Source organism: Polistes dominula, unplaced genomic scaffold, assembly GCF_049000335.1.
Source record: "Polistes dominula isolate Pdom_NZ unplaced genomic scaffold, Pdom_raw_medaka contig_11, whole genome shotgun sequence".
NCBI classification, from domain to species: domain Eukaryota; kingdom Metazoa; phylum Arthropoda; class Insecta; order Hymenoptera; family Vespidae; genus Polistes; species Polistes dominula.
The window spans coordinates 2,030,498-2,046,991 of NW_028301154.1; the positions used below are offsets into that span (position 1 = coordinate 2,030,498).

The window sequence follows — 16,494 nt, forward strand, 5'->3', positions numbered from 1 at the left end:
CTTTTCTTTTCTTTTTTTTCTCCTCTTCTATCACACATACCTATTTACCTACTTTCTCGTTTCCAAAAAAAAAAAAATCTTATGGGGGAATGTAATCGATAATAATATTGTTTTCTCGATTAATAAATAATTTTGAAATTTTTAATTAATTATTTATTATCAAAGCTTAATATAATTTGACACCAGAGAAACTTTTTTTCTTTTTGTTCGATCACTCTCACTTAAACCAATCTCTTTAAGTTTCTTTCTATCCCATGACCCTTCCCTTTCTTTCTCCCTCTCTTTCTCATGGGCACGTTAATCATTAAACTTATAAAGTTAAACTCAGCAGGTTATTTGCATAGTTTCTCACCACTTGACGCTCAATATAACTCAGGGATTTATCGTCGTGCATACGTGTCACGAGACTATTAATTATGACACCCCCTCTCTTCTTTTATTCAATACTATACCTCCATTTTTCCCTCACCCTCTCTTTCTCTATCCCTTCTTTTCCTTACTTTCTATTTTATTCTTTTGAAATTTTTTTTCCTTTCTTTTTTTGTCGATTTTTTTAAATCAAGTCAAACCCATCCACCTTGCACGTAAGCTCGCGTAAGTTGTGGAAGAAGCTTTTACGAAAAGCTTCGTTATTTTTCTATTACGTTGCTACGTTTATGCACTTTCTCTTTACCCTCTCTCTCTTTCTTTCTTTCTTTCTTTCATTCATTCTTTTTATATTTTTTTTTTCTTTTTCTTTCCTCCCCTATCCTTCTATTTTGTCTCTACCAATCCTCTTTGTTTTTATTTTTCTTTTTTTTTTTTTGGTCTTTTGCGCTAGCTCGTGCCAGGAAATTTGTCTCCTTGTCTTTTCTCTTCCCCATTTCTTTTTTTCTTCCTTCTATTCCTTTTTATTTCTCGTTTTCTACCGGTATCGATCCAATGTTAGGGGTAGGTAGGTAGGTAGGTAGGTAGGCAGATAGGCAGGGAGATTTTAACGATTACGATTAAATTGTCCTTCATTTTGTGTCTACCTTATCCGTTCGTTCGTTCGTTCGTTCTTTCGTTCTTTCGTTCGTTTCTTTCGTTCGTTTGCAAAATTGTTATCGGATTTTTTTTAGATAGAAAAAATCGTTTCAAATGAAATATATTTTGTAGATGAAATTTTCGAAGAAGTCGTGAATGAATGAAATCAAATCCAGTTACTCGTCTTTTGATATCGTTTTGAAATTATTCGAATGAAATTTCTTTAAAGAGATGTACAATTAAGGGACAATGAAGTGAATTAATTTTTAAATGAACTGGCAAATTACTCGAAAATGAAAGAGTGAAAAAGAGAGATATAGAATGGTGGAGATGAAGGGGTTGTAAATTTGTTCAAATTCGTAATTAATTTCAATTTAGTCCTAACAAAATATTCTAGCTACTTAGATATTCTTTTCAAACTCCCACCACCCTTCTCTCTCTCTCTCTCTCTCTCTTCCTCTCTCTTTTCATCTGAGATCTTAAAGAGATATACTAGCAAAGGGGACAATGAAATGAATTACTTTTTAAATGAACTGCAAAATTTCACGAGATTGAGAAAGTGGATAGGATTATAAATTTTGTTCGAAATCTAAATTAATATCAAACATTATGAGTTAATATTTAGAACATATATTTTTAATATATATTATTTTATTATATAATATATATAATAAATATAATAATAATAATAATAATAATAATAATAATAATAATAATAATAATAATAATAAATCTAATGAGAAACGTTGACTATAAATAACAAATTGTATTATGATTTCTTGTATATTAATTTGTTTAACTCTATAATGCAAATATCTATCCCTATTATAAATCCAAATGAATAATTATTTTCTAAAACAAATAAAAAATATTCACGTACAAATAAGCCATTTAATTGATCATATTCTAAAGAAAAATAAATATTAGAAAAGTTGTGATTAATCCAAATGAAATATAAAAGTTCTTATAAAGTTTTAGAGAAAAATATTGAATCTTGGACATTCTTTTCGCACTCTTTTCATCTTTTTTTTTTTTAATTTTTTATTCTTCTATGATTCTTTACGGACTCCTCAACTTCTTCCTCCTATACCACCACCACCGCCACCACCACCACCACCACCATTACGACGACATAAGCCATGGACGAACGAAGCAGCCATATTAAATTCTTGCTATTTAATTTGAAGACCCTTTTTTCCGCTTTACAGACTTTAGAAAGTCGTTGACCTAAGTAATTCGATTCTTTTGTCCTCGGTTTATCGAGCCTACGTTACCAACGAGAACTATATTGAAAAAAAATAAGAAAAAAAAGATTTCCTTCCACGCTTCTTTCAAAAGAAGAGATAGAAATTCTTTTAACCACGAACTTCGCGACTTCTTACTTTCTAAACTTCTTCATGATACAGGAAGATCTTTCTTCTTATTGCACACCTTATCGTTTAAGACGTTTGACACGTTAAAATGATTAAACGTCACAATTTTACGTTCGTGATCCTATTGATACATAGAAGTCTTCTTTTTATTAAATTTATTATTATTATTATTATTATTATTATTTCGAATCTTTTTTATTAAGAAAAATAATAAAAGTAGAGTCTAATATAAAACATATTTTTGTTTTTATTTTTTTTTGTCATTTAAATAATAAAAAGAAATGGGTCATATTCATTTACATAACGTTTTTTAAAAATATCATTTATATGTGTGCACACAGGTGTGTATTTAAAAATTTCACGTACGAATAATTTTTTGTGTTTTTCTTTTCTTTTCTTTTTTTTTTTTTTTCAATGCAATATGCATATAATAAATATTATTACATATTTATATAACTGTATGTGTTGTAGAGTTAAACAAATATGTTTTATAAAAGGGGTGAGAGGGGTTGCTCGTTAAATTTGAAACAATTGAATATCGAATATATACGAAATGAGAATAGAAATATGTTGTTACTTATTTTAAAAGTAAAGAACTATATCAATATTATTTATTAAAGACGATACGTGTTTATGTATACATTCTCAATAAACCGAAGAAAACATACACGTAACTTTATAACATCTAATTAATTCAAATTAAGATAAAATAACCTGTGGAATCGTATACAGGTAAATGTATAATTTAAATAAAACAAAAACATAACAACAAACCTACTTGATTATACGTATTCCTGTTATACGAATTCTTTAGTATTATGTTATTTCATTATACGTACTTTCTATTATACAAACATATTTTATATGTTATCGATATAATCAATAATCTAAATGAAAATCATAATATTGAATCTCGTATGCGTGATACATGATTAATTTCGATCTCGATAATTTGTAAATAAATCGAACAGTTATTATAATCAAAGCTTTTTCTGTATAATTTCAATTAAATTTCACTTAATTAAGTATTCTCTTTTTATTATAAAAAATCGATATTTAATTATAAAGATAATAAATGAATAATAATCTCTTGAAATATGTTTTTACGTGTAAAGATATTTCTAAACAAATATTTATTGTTTACAATTGACAATACGGTTGAGAATACTCCTGTGACACTCTGTAGTATATAGATATACATATATATGTACACATATACATGCTTGTGTATTTCAAGTATTTACTATGTGAGATAAATGAGAATTGTTTGTATGTATTATATGTGTATATAATGTATATATATTTGTATACTTAATGCAAATGCATAATCATTTATAATTGCTTCTAATTAGTGTAGTACCTCATTATCAATCCTAACTCTTCCTCTTTCTCTCTCTCACATACTTTACATTTTACTTTGTCTGAGTTATATAGTTCATTCATCTTTTATGTTTAACAATCAAATATTCAGTACCTTTAAGGGAGGAAATTAAATGCATTAGATAATGCAGTTATTATTCTTAGGTGAGATTTCATTTACGTTTAACAAGTGACTCGAATAAACATAATGAATTTAAACGAGACAATAATGTAAACGTTCGTCTTTGAATAATCGTTGAAAAAGAGAAATAAAAAGAGAACATTTTTATTGAAATCCAAGTAACATAATCGAGAATCTTCTGTACTTTGTGAATCGTGATTTAAAGCGGGGGTGTTTTCCCTTTTAATTCCTATAATACTTCAAATGATAAATCAAGTCACACTTTTCCCTTTTTTCTTTTTTTCTTTTTTTTTTTTAGATTTAAATTACGAGTACTTCGTTATGACAAAATTATGACCCTATTCAAAGTATATTTAATTAGATTATTTTTAACACGATATCCATTTTGTAATGAAATTATTAATAATTAAATTTTGTAATGCAAATGATGTATTATATAAAGGTTTAATCAAATATGTTTAAAAGGATATGAAATAAATTGAGCAATAAATAACGTCGAGTAATTGTGAAAAAGTTTAATATTTAAATAAATAGTATCATATTATATATATATATGTATGTAATATAATACTATTTTTATATAATGGAAAACATAAATTTTCGTTATTTTATAGAACCTAATGAAAATAAATGTTAAATGATAAAAAGAATTGTTGTAGATAATATTTCTTCGTGTATAAATAATAAATCACGTAGTCATATATAAGAATATATTTTTAATATAGAAATATATTCTTAAAATATTTCTTTTTTTTTTTTTTTATTATTTACATGAAATTCAGACGTTACTTTATTGGTTCAAACGAATGCTGTAATAACTATTATACAAATACGAGATCAAAACGTTGCAATATTTATGTATATTTACCTTTTACCCAGCTTGTTTTCTCTTGAGAGCAATAATATTTTTGTAAACTGAGCAAAAAAATGGAGAGAGAGAGAGAGAGCGAGAAAGAAAGGGGTAGAAAAAAATTATAAACACGTTGGAAAAAGTTAAAGGAAGATAGTGTGGTACGGAATATATGATGGAAGGGTATAAATGGAATTAAAAAAAAAAAAGAAAAAAAAAAGAAAGAGTAAGGGAGATGAATGTTTGAGTAAAAAGGGGTGAATAGGCGTACGCGAGTTTGTTGCGTGCTCGAGTATGTGGGAATGTGTATAAGATTTAAAAAACAAGAAACATAAAAAAATAAAAACAAAAGAAAAGGATAAAAAAAAAACTGAAGGATTATTCCAAGAGGAAAATTCAAGTTGGGGTGGTTTGGGGTGTAACACAAACGCGTATATCCATCTTCGTCGTGTAACTGTACGTCGTATCAGAATAATACTAATAGTAGTAGTAAATATATATGTATACATATATTTTTCTTTTTCTTTTTCTCCTTCGGGTGTGTAAATCCGCATTCGGTCTGTCAGCCCGCAGGACTTTTCCTCTTATAGAAACAAAACGTTTACTTCTTTTACTTGCTTGCTTGGGGGAAATAAAATGCATTTGAAAAAAGGGGGAAAGAAAACGTCGAGAAAGGATATAACATTTCCCAGGATATTATAACGTCAGTATATACCCGTTTAGGATTATATTGCGTATATGTAGTTAAATCATAGTATTTGTCTTTTTATTTTTTTATTTTTTTTATATATACGGAAGACAAAATATTTCAAATGAAAGAGGGTGGACGACGTTGGAAGGATTTATGATTATCCTCCGATCTTTCAAATTAAACGTAAAACATGGATTAAGAAAATAATAATAACAATAATAATATATATACAATTGAAAAAAATTCCATAGGAAAATAAAAGAAACTAACGAAAGAGTGATTTAAGTATTTAATACGAGTACACAGGAGTAGGGGGTGGAACAAGGGTGATTTAGGTAGAAGGAAAATTAAAAAAAAAGAAAAGTACATCGAACAATTTGCATAATTCATTTTTATACTTTATTTCATATTACATATTTTTTTTTTTTTTACTATTTATAATAATTATTATTATTTCTTTTTCTTTTTTTAATTCTTTTTTTTTCATTTGCTTCTTACAATCTAAGTTTCCCAATAGAATAAAATATTAGAAGGGATGAAAGTAACAAGAACGGGGGATATCGTTATCACGAATAAACATGGAATAAAAAGATGATAACAGATCTAGGAAGAATAGAGAACGAGAGAGAAAGAAAAATAGTGTAATAAAGTGAGAGAGAGAGAGAGAGAGAGAGAGAGAAAGGGACAAACGGATAACATTTCGATTTTCCGTACGATTTCGATTTCTATGTGTGTTTTTTCTTTTTTTTTTTTTTTATCATGTCAACTGAGAGAACCTTTTGAAATGTGTTCTCTTATTCCTTAGAAAAATAAATCCTAGAATATAATAGAAATATATATTCTCTATTCTTCTATCGATCAAAGATTCATAGATCGAATACATTGTGGGCGAATTGAAAAGTTTTGAAACCCCTTTTACATAGAAAAGTATTGTTTAATTTCCTTCGAACATCTCACTTTTATTAAAAAAGAAAAAAAATGAAAGCAAAATTGTTCAACCTATCTTCCTGTAAAAATGATTTTTTTTTTAAATCCCATAGAAGAGCGAGAAATTTATATGAAATCTAAAAAGGGGTTAACAATCACTCGAAATAATTAAAACTATCATCCTTCTACCTTTTTTTTTTTTTCTTCAATATTTTTGTTTCAATCCGATATTGAATAAACAAACAAACAAAATTTCGGTTCTTCCTTGAGGTTAAAATTTTTTGATTGTATCGCGAAATTACGAATATTCCCGTTCTAAGCCATTAACTAAAGTAAACGATTAAATATTAGGAAAAGAAAAAAAACCATGAATATCCAGGAGGAAAAAGAAATCGCATTTTGTTGTTAATTAAAGGTCAAGGTGTTACTAAAACTTCCAGATCTAGTACGTGGTACTACAGCATCGGTGAATCTTATGGTTACCGTAGTGATCGCCATATTGCCGGTTAGGAATTGTGCCAAATTATCAACCCCAGCACGTGGTTTGCGATCGAAGGGATAACCCATTGAACGTGCGTCCGGATATTTGCGGTCCCTCAATCCACAGAAACTCGTGGCATCCTTGCAACCCGTTGATTCTTCCTGTTCAACCTATTAAACATGAATGATAATCGTGAAATATGACTATTTTTTAATTAACACTAGATTCTAGAAGTATTTTGTTCACGTTACTTTTTTTAATTAATTACAAACATTGTTTGTATTAAGGGTTGAGTAGAAATGAATTAGAAATTAATTATTTAATAATTAGATAATTAAAAGTTATAACATATGTTTATAAAAAATATTATTTAAGTTTTAGAGAGGTATAATAGATTTGCAAGAAATGAGTTCGAATATGAAAAAATCTAATCAAAACGATCCAATCAAATGTCGTCAAACAAACTACTACGAATCAATATAGGTTTATGTGTGTTTCTGAAAGCAGATCAATCAAAATTACACATACACTATCGGTCAAAAGCTTGTAATTGATATTGCTCATCTTCCATAAAAATTTCAATCTACCATAATATCATATACTCAACAAATTATTTTTATGAATTAGTATATATCGCTTTTATTCAACAAATATCGTTTCATTTTCTCTCTTATTGGTTCTTATTATTTTTTGAAAACTCTACAAATTAGATTTAGTAAGAAATAGAATATTAAATAGAAACTTTATCTAAGTATCAATTATTTAATATTGATATGTGGCAAAATACTATTAGGGTGAACTAAAAGTTGGTACGTTTATAATGTTAAAACTTTACTTTGAAACTCCATAATGTTTTTGTCAAATTTATTTTGGAAATATTAATTTAACAACGCACAAACTTTTGTGGTTCTCTCACCTTAAATAATAATTCAAAATAATTTCAAATCAAAATTTAGAACTTATATTATTTATAAATTTCAATAATTAAAAACACGCACAAACTTTTGATTCACCTTAGATATAAGTTGAAAATAATTTCAAATGAAAATTTAAATCTTAGATTATTTATAAATTCCAATAATTAAAAATTACAACATGTGGGATTAATAAAATTGGTGTATGTTTATTAAAATATTCATTTTTCTTAATCCATTCGATATAATAACTTTAATTTATAATTAATAACTAAATTTATAACTTTTTTCGAACACGGTTCTTAGAAGTTATTTCTTTTTCTTTTTTTTTATTGTATTGCCAATTTTACAATACCAAATTTTATTTAAAAAAGTCTTATTTTTCAATGAATACTTTATTCAAAATAACTGATAATAGAATATAATTGCACGCATGGTGTGCATGTGGTCTCGAATGGGCTAAGAAATATTCTTTAAATGTTATAAACAATTAAAAACTTTTGACCGTTAGTGTAGTGTATATCAGGTTGAATACCAGTTTAAACAGGGTAACTTGCGTGACTATTCCAACGTTTCGATAATTCCCATCGTGCCCGGAATCGGACAACGCAAAGCAACAACGTTCCTGAATATCGGTTATCGAATATCCCTAGCGGCATGAACTAACTATAGTATAAAGATCTATACACATATACGTATATAAACATATATACATATACACAAACAAACATAATAACTAAGAGATTCAGACAATTATTAAGATTGATCGAATATTCGATCACTTTGATTGATTTCTAATCATTAATGTTACAAGTTTTTTTTTTCTAATTTTCTGTTTTAAAAGCAAATCAAAAAATAGTTCTATTTGATTAATATGAATATCATTATACAGTTAATTTCATTTCTTTGTTATGCATTTTCGTATTGTGACGAGTAATGAGTTAAACAGGTCAGTTCAAAAAGAAAAAAAAACCAAAAACAGATCGTTAAAAATTTTCTACATTGATGAATAAGTTATAAATATTCAATAGTTTAAATGTAATTCGATACGAATGAGAATGGCAAAGAATGAGGAAAAAAGGGTAGGAAAAAAAATGGGGAAAGAGAAATGAAGAAAGAAAGAACATTTTCATTCATGGACGATTAAATATGCACGTCTGATGAACTCAATTGTACAAAGGGATTTTGTTCTACTCAGTCAATCAGAAGGATCAACGTAAAGGTAGTAGTAGTAGTAGTAGTAGTAGTAGTAATTGTAGATGACTGAAGCTCTATTGTGATCCATGCCAAAGGGTATCTTGTAATTAGATTATAAATTCAATGATAATGATGCTAGTATGTCCGTCAGTCCGTCCGTCTGTCTGTCTGATCGCTTATTATCATTAAATAACAATGAACGATAATATAGGATCTTTCATAAATAATAAAATATATTTGTATTTATTAGATTGTTCAATAAGTCGATAGGAATTTTTTGGCTGAATATTTATTTGTAGTTAATTTTGTTCGTTAGAATATACTCAATTCTGTTTTTTATAGAACAACTTTTATTTAATAAAAATTCTAAGAAGAATATATATTTATTTCTTTACTAAATTATGTTTTTGAATTAAAACAAAGTATTTTTTGGGAATTTATTTATCGCGTAAAAACAGTATTAAGTGTTGTAATATTGAAAATGATTTTTAAAGTATATTATTTGTGCAACAGAAAGAAATATAAAATATATGAAAACTTACCGCATCACCGGTATAATCGGAAATCATGATAAAAAGATCCATCGGAAATCCATCTTTACTTCCTTTTGGTATAAGCAAATGTTGGGGCCAGCCACAACCGCAGAAGTTGAACTGTTCCAGACTATCACCACCGATTGGTCTATTCTCATCAACGTTTCGGAAGGTTCTTTCGAAGGGAATTGTTAGCGTGGATTCGGTTGAACTACGTTGAATTGTATTTTGTCCAGGACGTACTAGAAAAATATCAATTAAATCAATGAAAATTAAAAAAGTAAACGAACGAAGTAAACACTGTTAATAATTTTTGAAAAGGTTTCTCCGATAAGTTAGCTCTATACGCAGGTTTTTAGATAAAATATAATACTAGTTAAAAATAAATTAAATGATAATAATTATATTGTTTAATAGACTTACGTAAAACGGTAAATTTATCCATTTCAATCATGAGATGTTTCTGTTGTCTAAATGTAAATGGTAATCCACGTTCGTCTTGTTGAGGTGCCATGAATATGCGTACGGTACCTTTTTTAGGTGAATTATTACGATTATTTGCTACGATCGTATAAGTGAAATCAGAATGATTGAGATGAGTGAATCTGACGAGGACTGGTCCACGTGGAGTGAAATCGAGACCACGTGATAAATCGATATCACTCTTGTTCCAGAAGGTGGCTAAATTATTTGGGGGTTGATTCGCAGTAGTCACTCGAATGTCAGTTATTTCTACTCCTGGAAAATCGAGCTACCAAAACAAACAAACAAATAAATCAAAATTTATTAATCCCAATAGCCAATAAAAATACTACAAAAAATTTTAATTTTTTTACTTGATCTACGTTGTACTCGGGTAAAGTATCTTTATGTTCTTGGAATACGTCATCGCAGAATGCATGGAATCTATAAAATACTGGATCCCTCATAGCCGTAGCAGGTTCACCCATAATGCTGAAAGATTCCTGAAACAATAAACAAACCAATGATTAAAATTAACACCCATTCATCATCGAATAATTTAATTAATAATAAACAAATTGTCCTTACCAAATAACGATTGTCAGGATCGTGAACGAAAGAAATCAAAACGTGACCGAGATTATGAAGATCCCCATATAGATTGACGTTAGGTGATAGAATGCTAGATTCCATGATATTTCCAAGTATATCGATACCTTCTTTTTCCGTAAGTGGTATTTTTTCACCTCTGATATTGGTTATCATTCTCGTATGAATAGCTTCGTAAATGCGATCACGCCATCTTTCCAAATCTTGAATATCAAAATTTAATTGATCCGCTTGCCTGTTGATATCACGAAGAACGGCACCGCTTGGTCTGGATGGCCAGTTACGATTTGCAGTCAATGAATCTAACTTTGGAAAATATCCCTCAGGAATTGGTTCTCGCCAGTTAATCAATCGAGTTACGCGTCCCAATCGATTGCACAAACGTTCGCAATTATATCTGAAAAGAATACACTCATATCAATAAAAATAAGACAAATAAATTTGTCATTTGACGTTGTATTGATTGTAAAAATCAATGAAACGATATAAATCGTTTTTCGTATGATTAAACGCAAAACGTGTGTTATCCGACAAATATGCGTTCAACAAACCGTACAATTGGTCAGAGTTAACGATCAAAGGGATTTCCTTCCCTACGATGTAAGAGATGAAAAGTTAATTAGCTATGAATGTGTGTAGAGAAAGCTAGAAGAGACTATATGGTATGGTATATTGATGGGGAATAGTATGGAGAATAGGTACGATCTATTCGGCTTATGTCTAGATACTACTACTGGGGGTGCTTACTACCTTGCTTGGATCTGCTGATGCATGTAGTAGAAGAGCTCCCCACGTCGATCCTTGTTAACGATTTTCATGTCGCCCTCGAACGGATAAACCAGATGCCAATGCCAGTGATGAAGATTGACCCCGATATCTTCTCTCCAATAAGCAACTCTGTGCTCGTCGTCTAAATCGGAAGCAGTAAAGTCCCTTGGGATTTCAATGGGAATCTAAATGAAACACGTTAGAACAAATATTGTTCAATCTTTTTTTGTATATGCAATAGCCACCCACATTCCTAAATTATTATATGCTAAACACCCGTTTCAGATTTGATTTATTTTTATTTTTTTTTTTAAATTAGGAATTTTTGTAGAAATTTTTTTTATTTTTGTTATTTTAAATCTTTGCTCTTTAATCAGAATATGTAATTTTGTTTTTATATATCAACGTTGTTATTTATACATGAGTTACGTGTATTAATTTTTTTTTTTTTACATGACTCGTAAAAATACAAATTCTAATAATTGTTTTTTTTAATAATTTTAATTCTAACCATTTTTATCATTTATATTTGTATTGTAAATATTAGAATATACAAGCTTTTTATGTATCAACGCTTTTCTATTTATCTTGGGTTACATGAGTGTCAGTTTTTACTTATGTGATTTATAAAAAAATATAAAATATTACGTATTATATTAACTTTAGAAAAAAGAAATAGAAATATAGTTCTAAATATAAATTTAGAAACTTCCATTAAATGAAAAATCCTTACCCTTTGACCAGGAGATGAAACGTTGGCTTCTTCTCGAGCACGCGAAAAAATACCACCATCGATATACTTGTCAGGAAATACTTCGTGTAAAGGTGGAATCGGTAAATTTTTGGTATCAGGACGATGCAATATTGCAACTGATAATGCATAAATAAACATATTCGGATTCATTCGATCACGACAATAAACCGCGACCGATAAGAAATCTTCGTATGTTCTCATACCTACATTTCAAAACAAATTCATTTTCAATAAATGTTAATCGATGATTTAAAACGTATACAAATAGAAAGATTAGAATCTAATGAAATTACAAACCCATGAATATGTCGATTAAACGTGCAGCTACTTTACGATGAGCAGGTATGAATAATGAGAACGGTGATCTACGTCCAAGTTGCATGGGAATACTTAGATCAGGTAAACTAATTTGTTTTACAGGTATTTTAGAATCGGTTGTTTCACCGAATCGATTAAATATGTCAACGGCAGCTGGTTGATATTGGTCAGGCTACAAAAAAAATGTCACACACATGTTAAAATATAAATAATTATTTAATCGTTTGGAAAAAAAAACAATTACAAATTATAGGATTTTAAAGTAAAATTAAATAATGATATATAATATAAATGAACAAAATAATAATAATAATAATAATAAATATATAATAAAATAAAAACATAATAATGATAAATATCTGTGTAAAATGTAACCTATTATACTTTTATTTCTTATATTTAATTATTAATAATAATTTTTCTATTTCTCAAACTATTTTTTTAATAACAGTGTTTAAAAATAAACAATATCGAAATAGAATGAAAAAAATTAATATAAATTTAAATTAATGCAAATTTCATTGATAATATTTAATGATGAATTTGTCAAATTTTATTTTATTATGAAAAAAACTTTTATATAAAAAACTTGTTATAGAAACTTGTACTTTTAAAATCACAAATGTTACACACAGTATAATGTGTATAAATAATGTAATTAAAATTAATACATTACCAAATAATCAGCTGGTATGTCAAAAGCCACACGTTTTTCTCCTTTAGGTACGTAAACGGGTTCAGCGGGACGATCAAAAAGATAAAGTATTCCAGATTTATCATTGCTCCCCATTTTGATGCGGTGTTGTTATTTCAATTAAATAACAGAGAAAGAAATTTGAAATGAAATATTTTTGTTTTCTGTTTGAATTAACTAAAAGTTCTACAAACGAAGATTGAAACCTAACACGTTAGGTTTCCAAAACTTCTTTTGAAGAGATTGAACATAATTACTTGCTTATATATATACTACTTGTTCCAGGATATAGTGTGGTAGACAAGAAATAAAATAACAGACATACCAACCGCAAAATCCGTTTTAAATACAAAAAAAAATATACATATTAGATATATATATATATATATATATATATATATATATATATATATATATATATATATATATATATATATATATCTTCTAATGTAAGTTTAAACCACCCTCCCCTCTATCTAACAAATTCTCATCCTGTTTTTTTTTCTATCTTTTCCTGTTTTCTTTTAAAATACTGTCCCGGTTTTTTTAATTATAAAATTTCTTTGATATTTTCCATATTTTTTTTTTTATTGAAAATAATTATTTCAATTGTAATGAAAATATAATTTGTAAACATTATAATAACGTAGCTGTAATTGATATTTCAATTAATTTCAATTTTTACAAAGGCAAGAGAAAGTAATTTCGGTTTTCTAGTGTGAAATATTATTTTCTTGCCAACCTAATAATATTTATATATATATATATATATATATATATATATATATATATACTATTAAATACTATTGTTAGTATTAATATAACTAATAGTACTATAATTAATATAATTAATAGTACTATAATTAATATAATTATTAAAATACTTATATTATTTTATAATATAATAATATATATATATTGTATATTTACTTACTACTGAAATTACTTTTTTGCCAACCCAATATATAGGGATGATACATTAACAAATGAAATTTTCTAATCAATCTTTTCGAAAATCAACTATAACATCTTTATTAGTATCATAAAAAGAAATCGACTATTTGATCATGCTACAGAGAAAACCATTCGTTGTATCTATCTATCTATCTAAGCTTCGAGATTGATGATACTCGATGTGTGTATATATATACAAATCGATAAAAAAGTAAAAAAAAAAAAAACTAGAGAGAGAGAGAGAGAGAGAGAGAGAGAAAGCAATTCAATCACGGGAGGAACCTCTTCCATTGAATGATCTTTTGCTTTCACTATACATTTCTATCGCGAGTGGTTTTGTAGACACCGTATTAGGATCATGAAACATTTACAGCTAAGTAAAAAAATAAAATAAAAGAAAATGTAATAGAGAAAAATTTTACATAAGCAAAGTGAAGACATGAAAGGAAAAAAAATACATTTTAAAAAATGAATGATAATTATAGGAGTAAATTATAAAGAATACACATACACGACGTTTGTTATGTACAGGGTGTTTGAGATTTTTCTGTGAAAATACGATGTTTTGCAATGTTGCTGTAAAATAATTTCATCGATGAAAAATAAACTTTTTATGGTTAGATGTTGCATTAGAAAAAACAGTTTGGATGCTTTATTCACATCTTTGTCAGTTGTTTGTAATAAAGTTACATTAATTATTATTAATGTATAATGTATTATTATTAATTATTATTAGTAATACATTACTGATAATAGTTTATTCTATTGCTAATATTATTATTTTATTTTATTATTTTTCTTTAAAAAGAGTATTTTAATATTAATTTATTAAATTTATATTAAAATTTAATTAATTTATATATATATATATATATATATATATATATATATATATATATATATATATTTATATGAATTATATTTATTTCTATATTACTAGGTTATTAAATTACTATTACTAGTAATGTATCATTAGTAATATTATAGTAATATTATAATAGTATTAATAGTAGTATATATAATTATTAAAGTAATATTAGTAATAGTATTATTAGTGATTATTATAGCTTAAGTATTTTATTTGTTTTCTTGAAATAATTGTTATTTCAAATCGTCAACGATAAGAAAGATTATCATTAAAATTAGTTTAAAAAATATATATATATATATAAAAGGAATATTAGTTATCTTTGTTTTACCACGTATACCGCAATACCAGGAAAACTGATGGAAAGGGACAGGGGGGTACACCTTTATCCAAGACCGACGATCTTTTTTGATAAGGATGACGAGGTACGTTTTAAATCGTCGTTGTCGAACACAACGATTTAGCCGAGATTACAAAAAACCGAAACCAACATAGAAAAAAAAGATATATATACATATATTTATAAACTATATCCTATAGGGGAGATGGTCATTCGTTGTAAACAACTACGACGACTATGACAAGAAAAAGTAAACATAAACTCGAATACACTAGGTATAACCAATGTTTTATTTCTGCAAAGAAAAAAGAAAAATGTACAGGTGGAAGAGAAGAAGAGGGTGAGGTGAATAGAAACAATATTTATATTGGAATAGGAAAATCTTTGTTTGTTTATCTTTTTATTTTCAAACGTAAAATCGTACACATTTTTTATTGTTCTCCAATCTCATACGAGATAGATAAAAAAAAAAGCATAAACAAGAAAATATCATAGCAACGTTGATAAGAAAGTTGAAAGTTTTTGTTTTCCAACAAACGTGAAGAAAATGTTAGAAAATAAATATGTCAAAAATGATTTGTTCTATTTTTTTTTTTTTTTTTTTTTTTTTTTTTAAATATTGACTATTATTTACTTACACGTGAAAATTGAGATCTCATCTTGCATACGTGTGTCGTGAAACTATGAATTATGGGATTCATTGATTTATACGTATTTACTTTTTTTTCTTTTTTTTTTTTTTTATATTACTTTACTATATTTACTATTTACCTTCATTTTTCCCCCTCTTATCCTTACTTTGTATTTTATTCTTTTGAATTTTATTATTATATATTTTTTTTTCTTCTTTTTATTTGTTAAATCGAGTCAAACCCTTTTCACTTAAACTCGGATAAGTTGCAAGTTCTTACTGTAAACCTTCATTATTTTCCTTTACGTTGCAAATTTTATGCACTTTCTTCTTTCCCACCCCTCACTCCTTTTCTTTTTCTTTGTATTTTTTTTTCTTTTTTTTTTTTTTTATTATATTATACCTTTTCTCTTTACCTCTTTGTCAATATTTTTCTTTTTTTTTTATCTTTTGGTTACTCGTTCAAAGAAAATTTGTCATCTTCTTTTTCTTCTCATTATCGTTTAAGTATCACTTTTATTATGTTTTTTTTTTTTTTTTTAATATTATAAAACTTAGAGAGAATTAATATCGATTGAAATATTTGTTAAATAATCTTTGAAAAAGGAAACTTTATAAATAAAA

General features: G+C 27.0%; 1 protein-coding gene across 1 annotated transcript; it reads right to left on the reverse strand.

Moving 5' to 3' along the window:
• Positions 1 to 5,796: 5,796 nt before the first annotated feature.
• Positions 5,797 to 13,317, reverse strand: PPO (phenoloxidase subunit A3). The gene is made up of 9 exons (XM_015333522.2): positions 13,060 to 13,317; positions 12,363 to 12,555; positions 12,045 to 12,268; positions 11,294 to 11,496; positions 10,523 to 10,940; positions 10,309 to 10,437; positions 9,896 to 10,223; positions 9,482 to 9,714; positions 5,797 to 6,998 (listed from the first exon to the last, which is right to left on the reverse strand). The coding sequence occupies exons 1-9, from the start codon at positions 13,171 to 13,173 to the stop codon at positions 6,753 to 6,755; spliced, it is 2,088 nt and encodes a 695-aa protein (XP_015189008.1). The 5' UTR covers positions 13,174 to 13,317; the 3' UTR covers positions 5,797 to 6,752.
• Between the last annotated feature and the right edge of the window lie 3,177 nt (positions 13,318 to 16,494).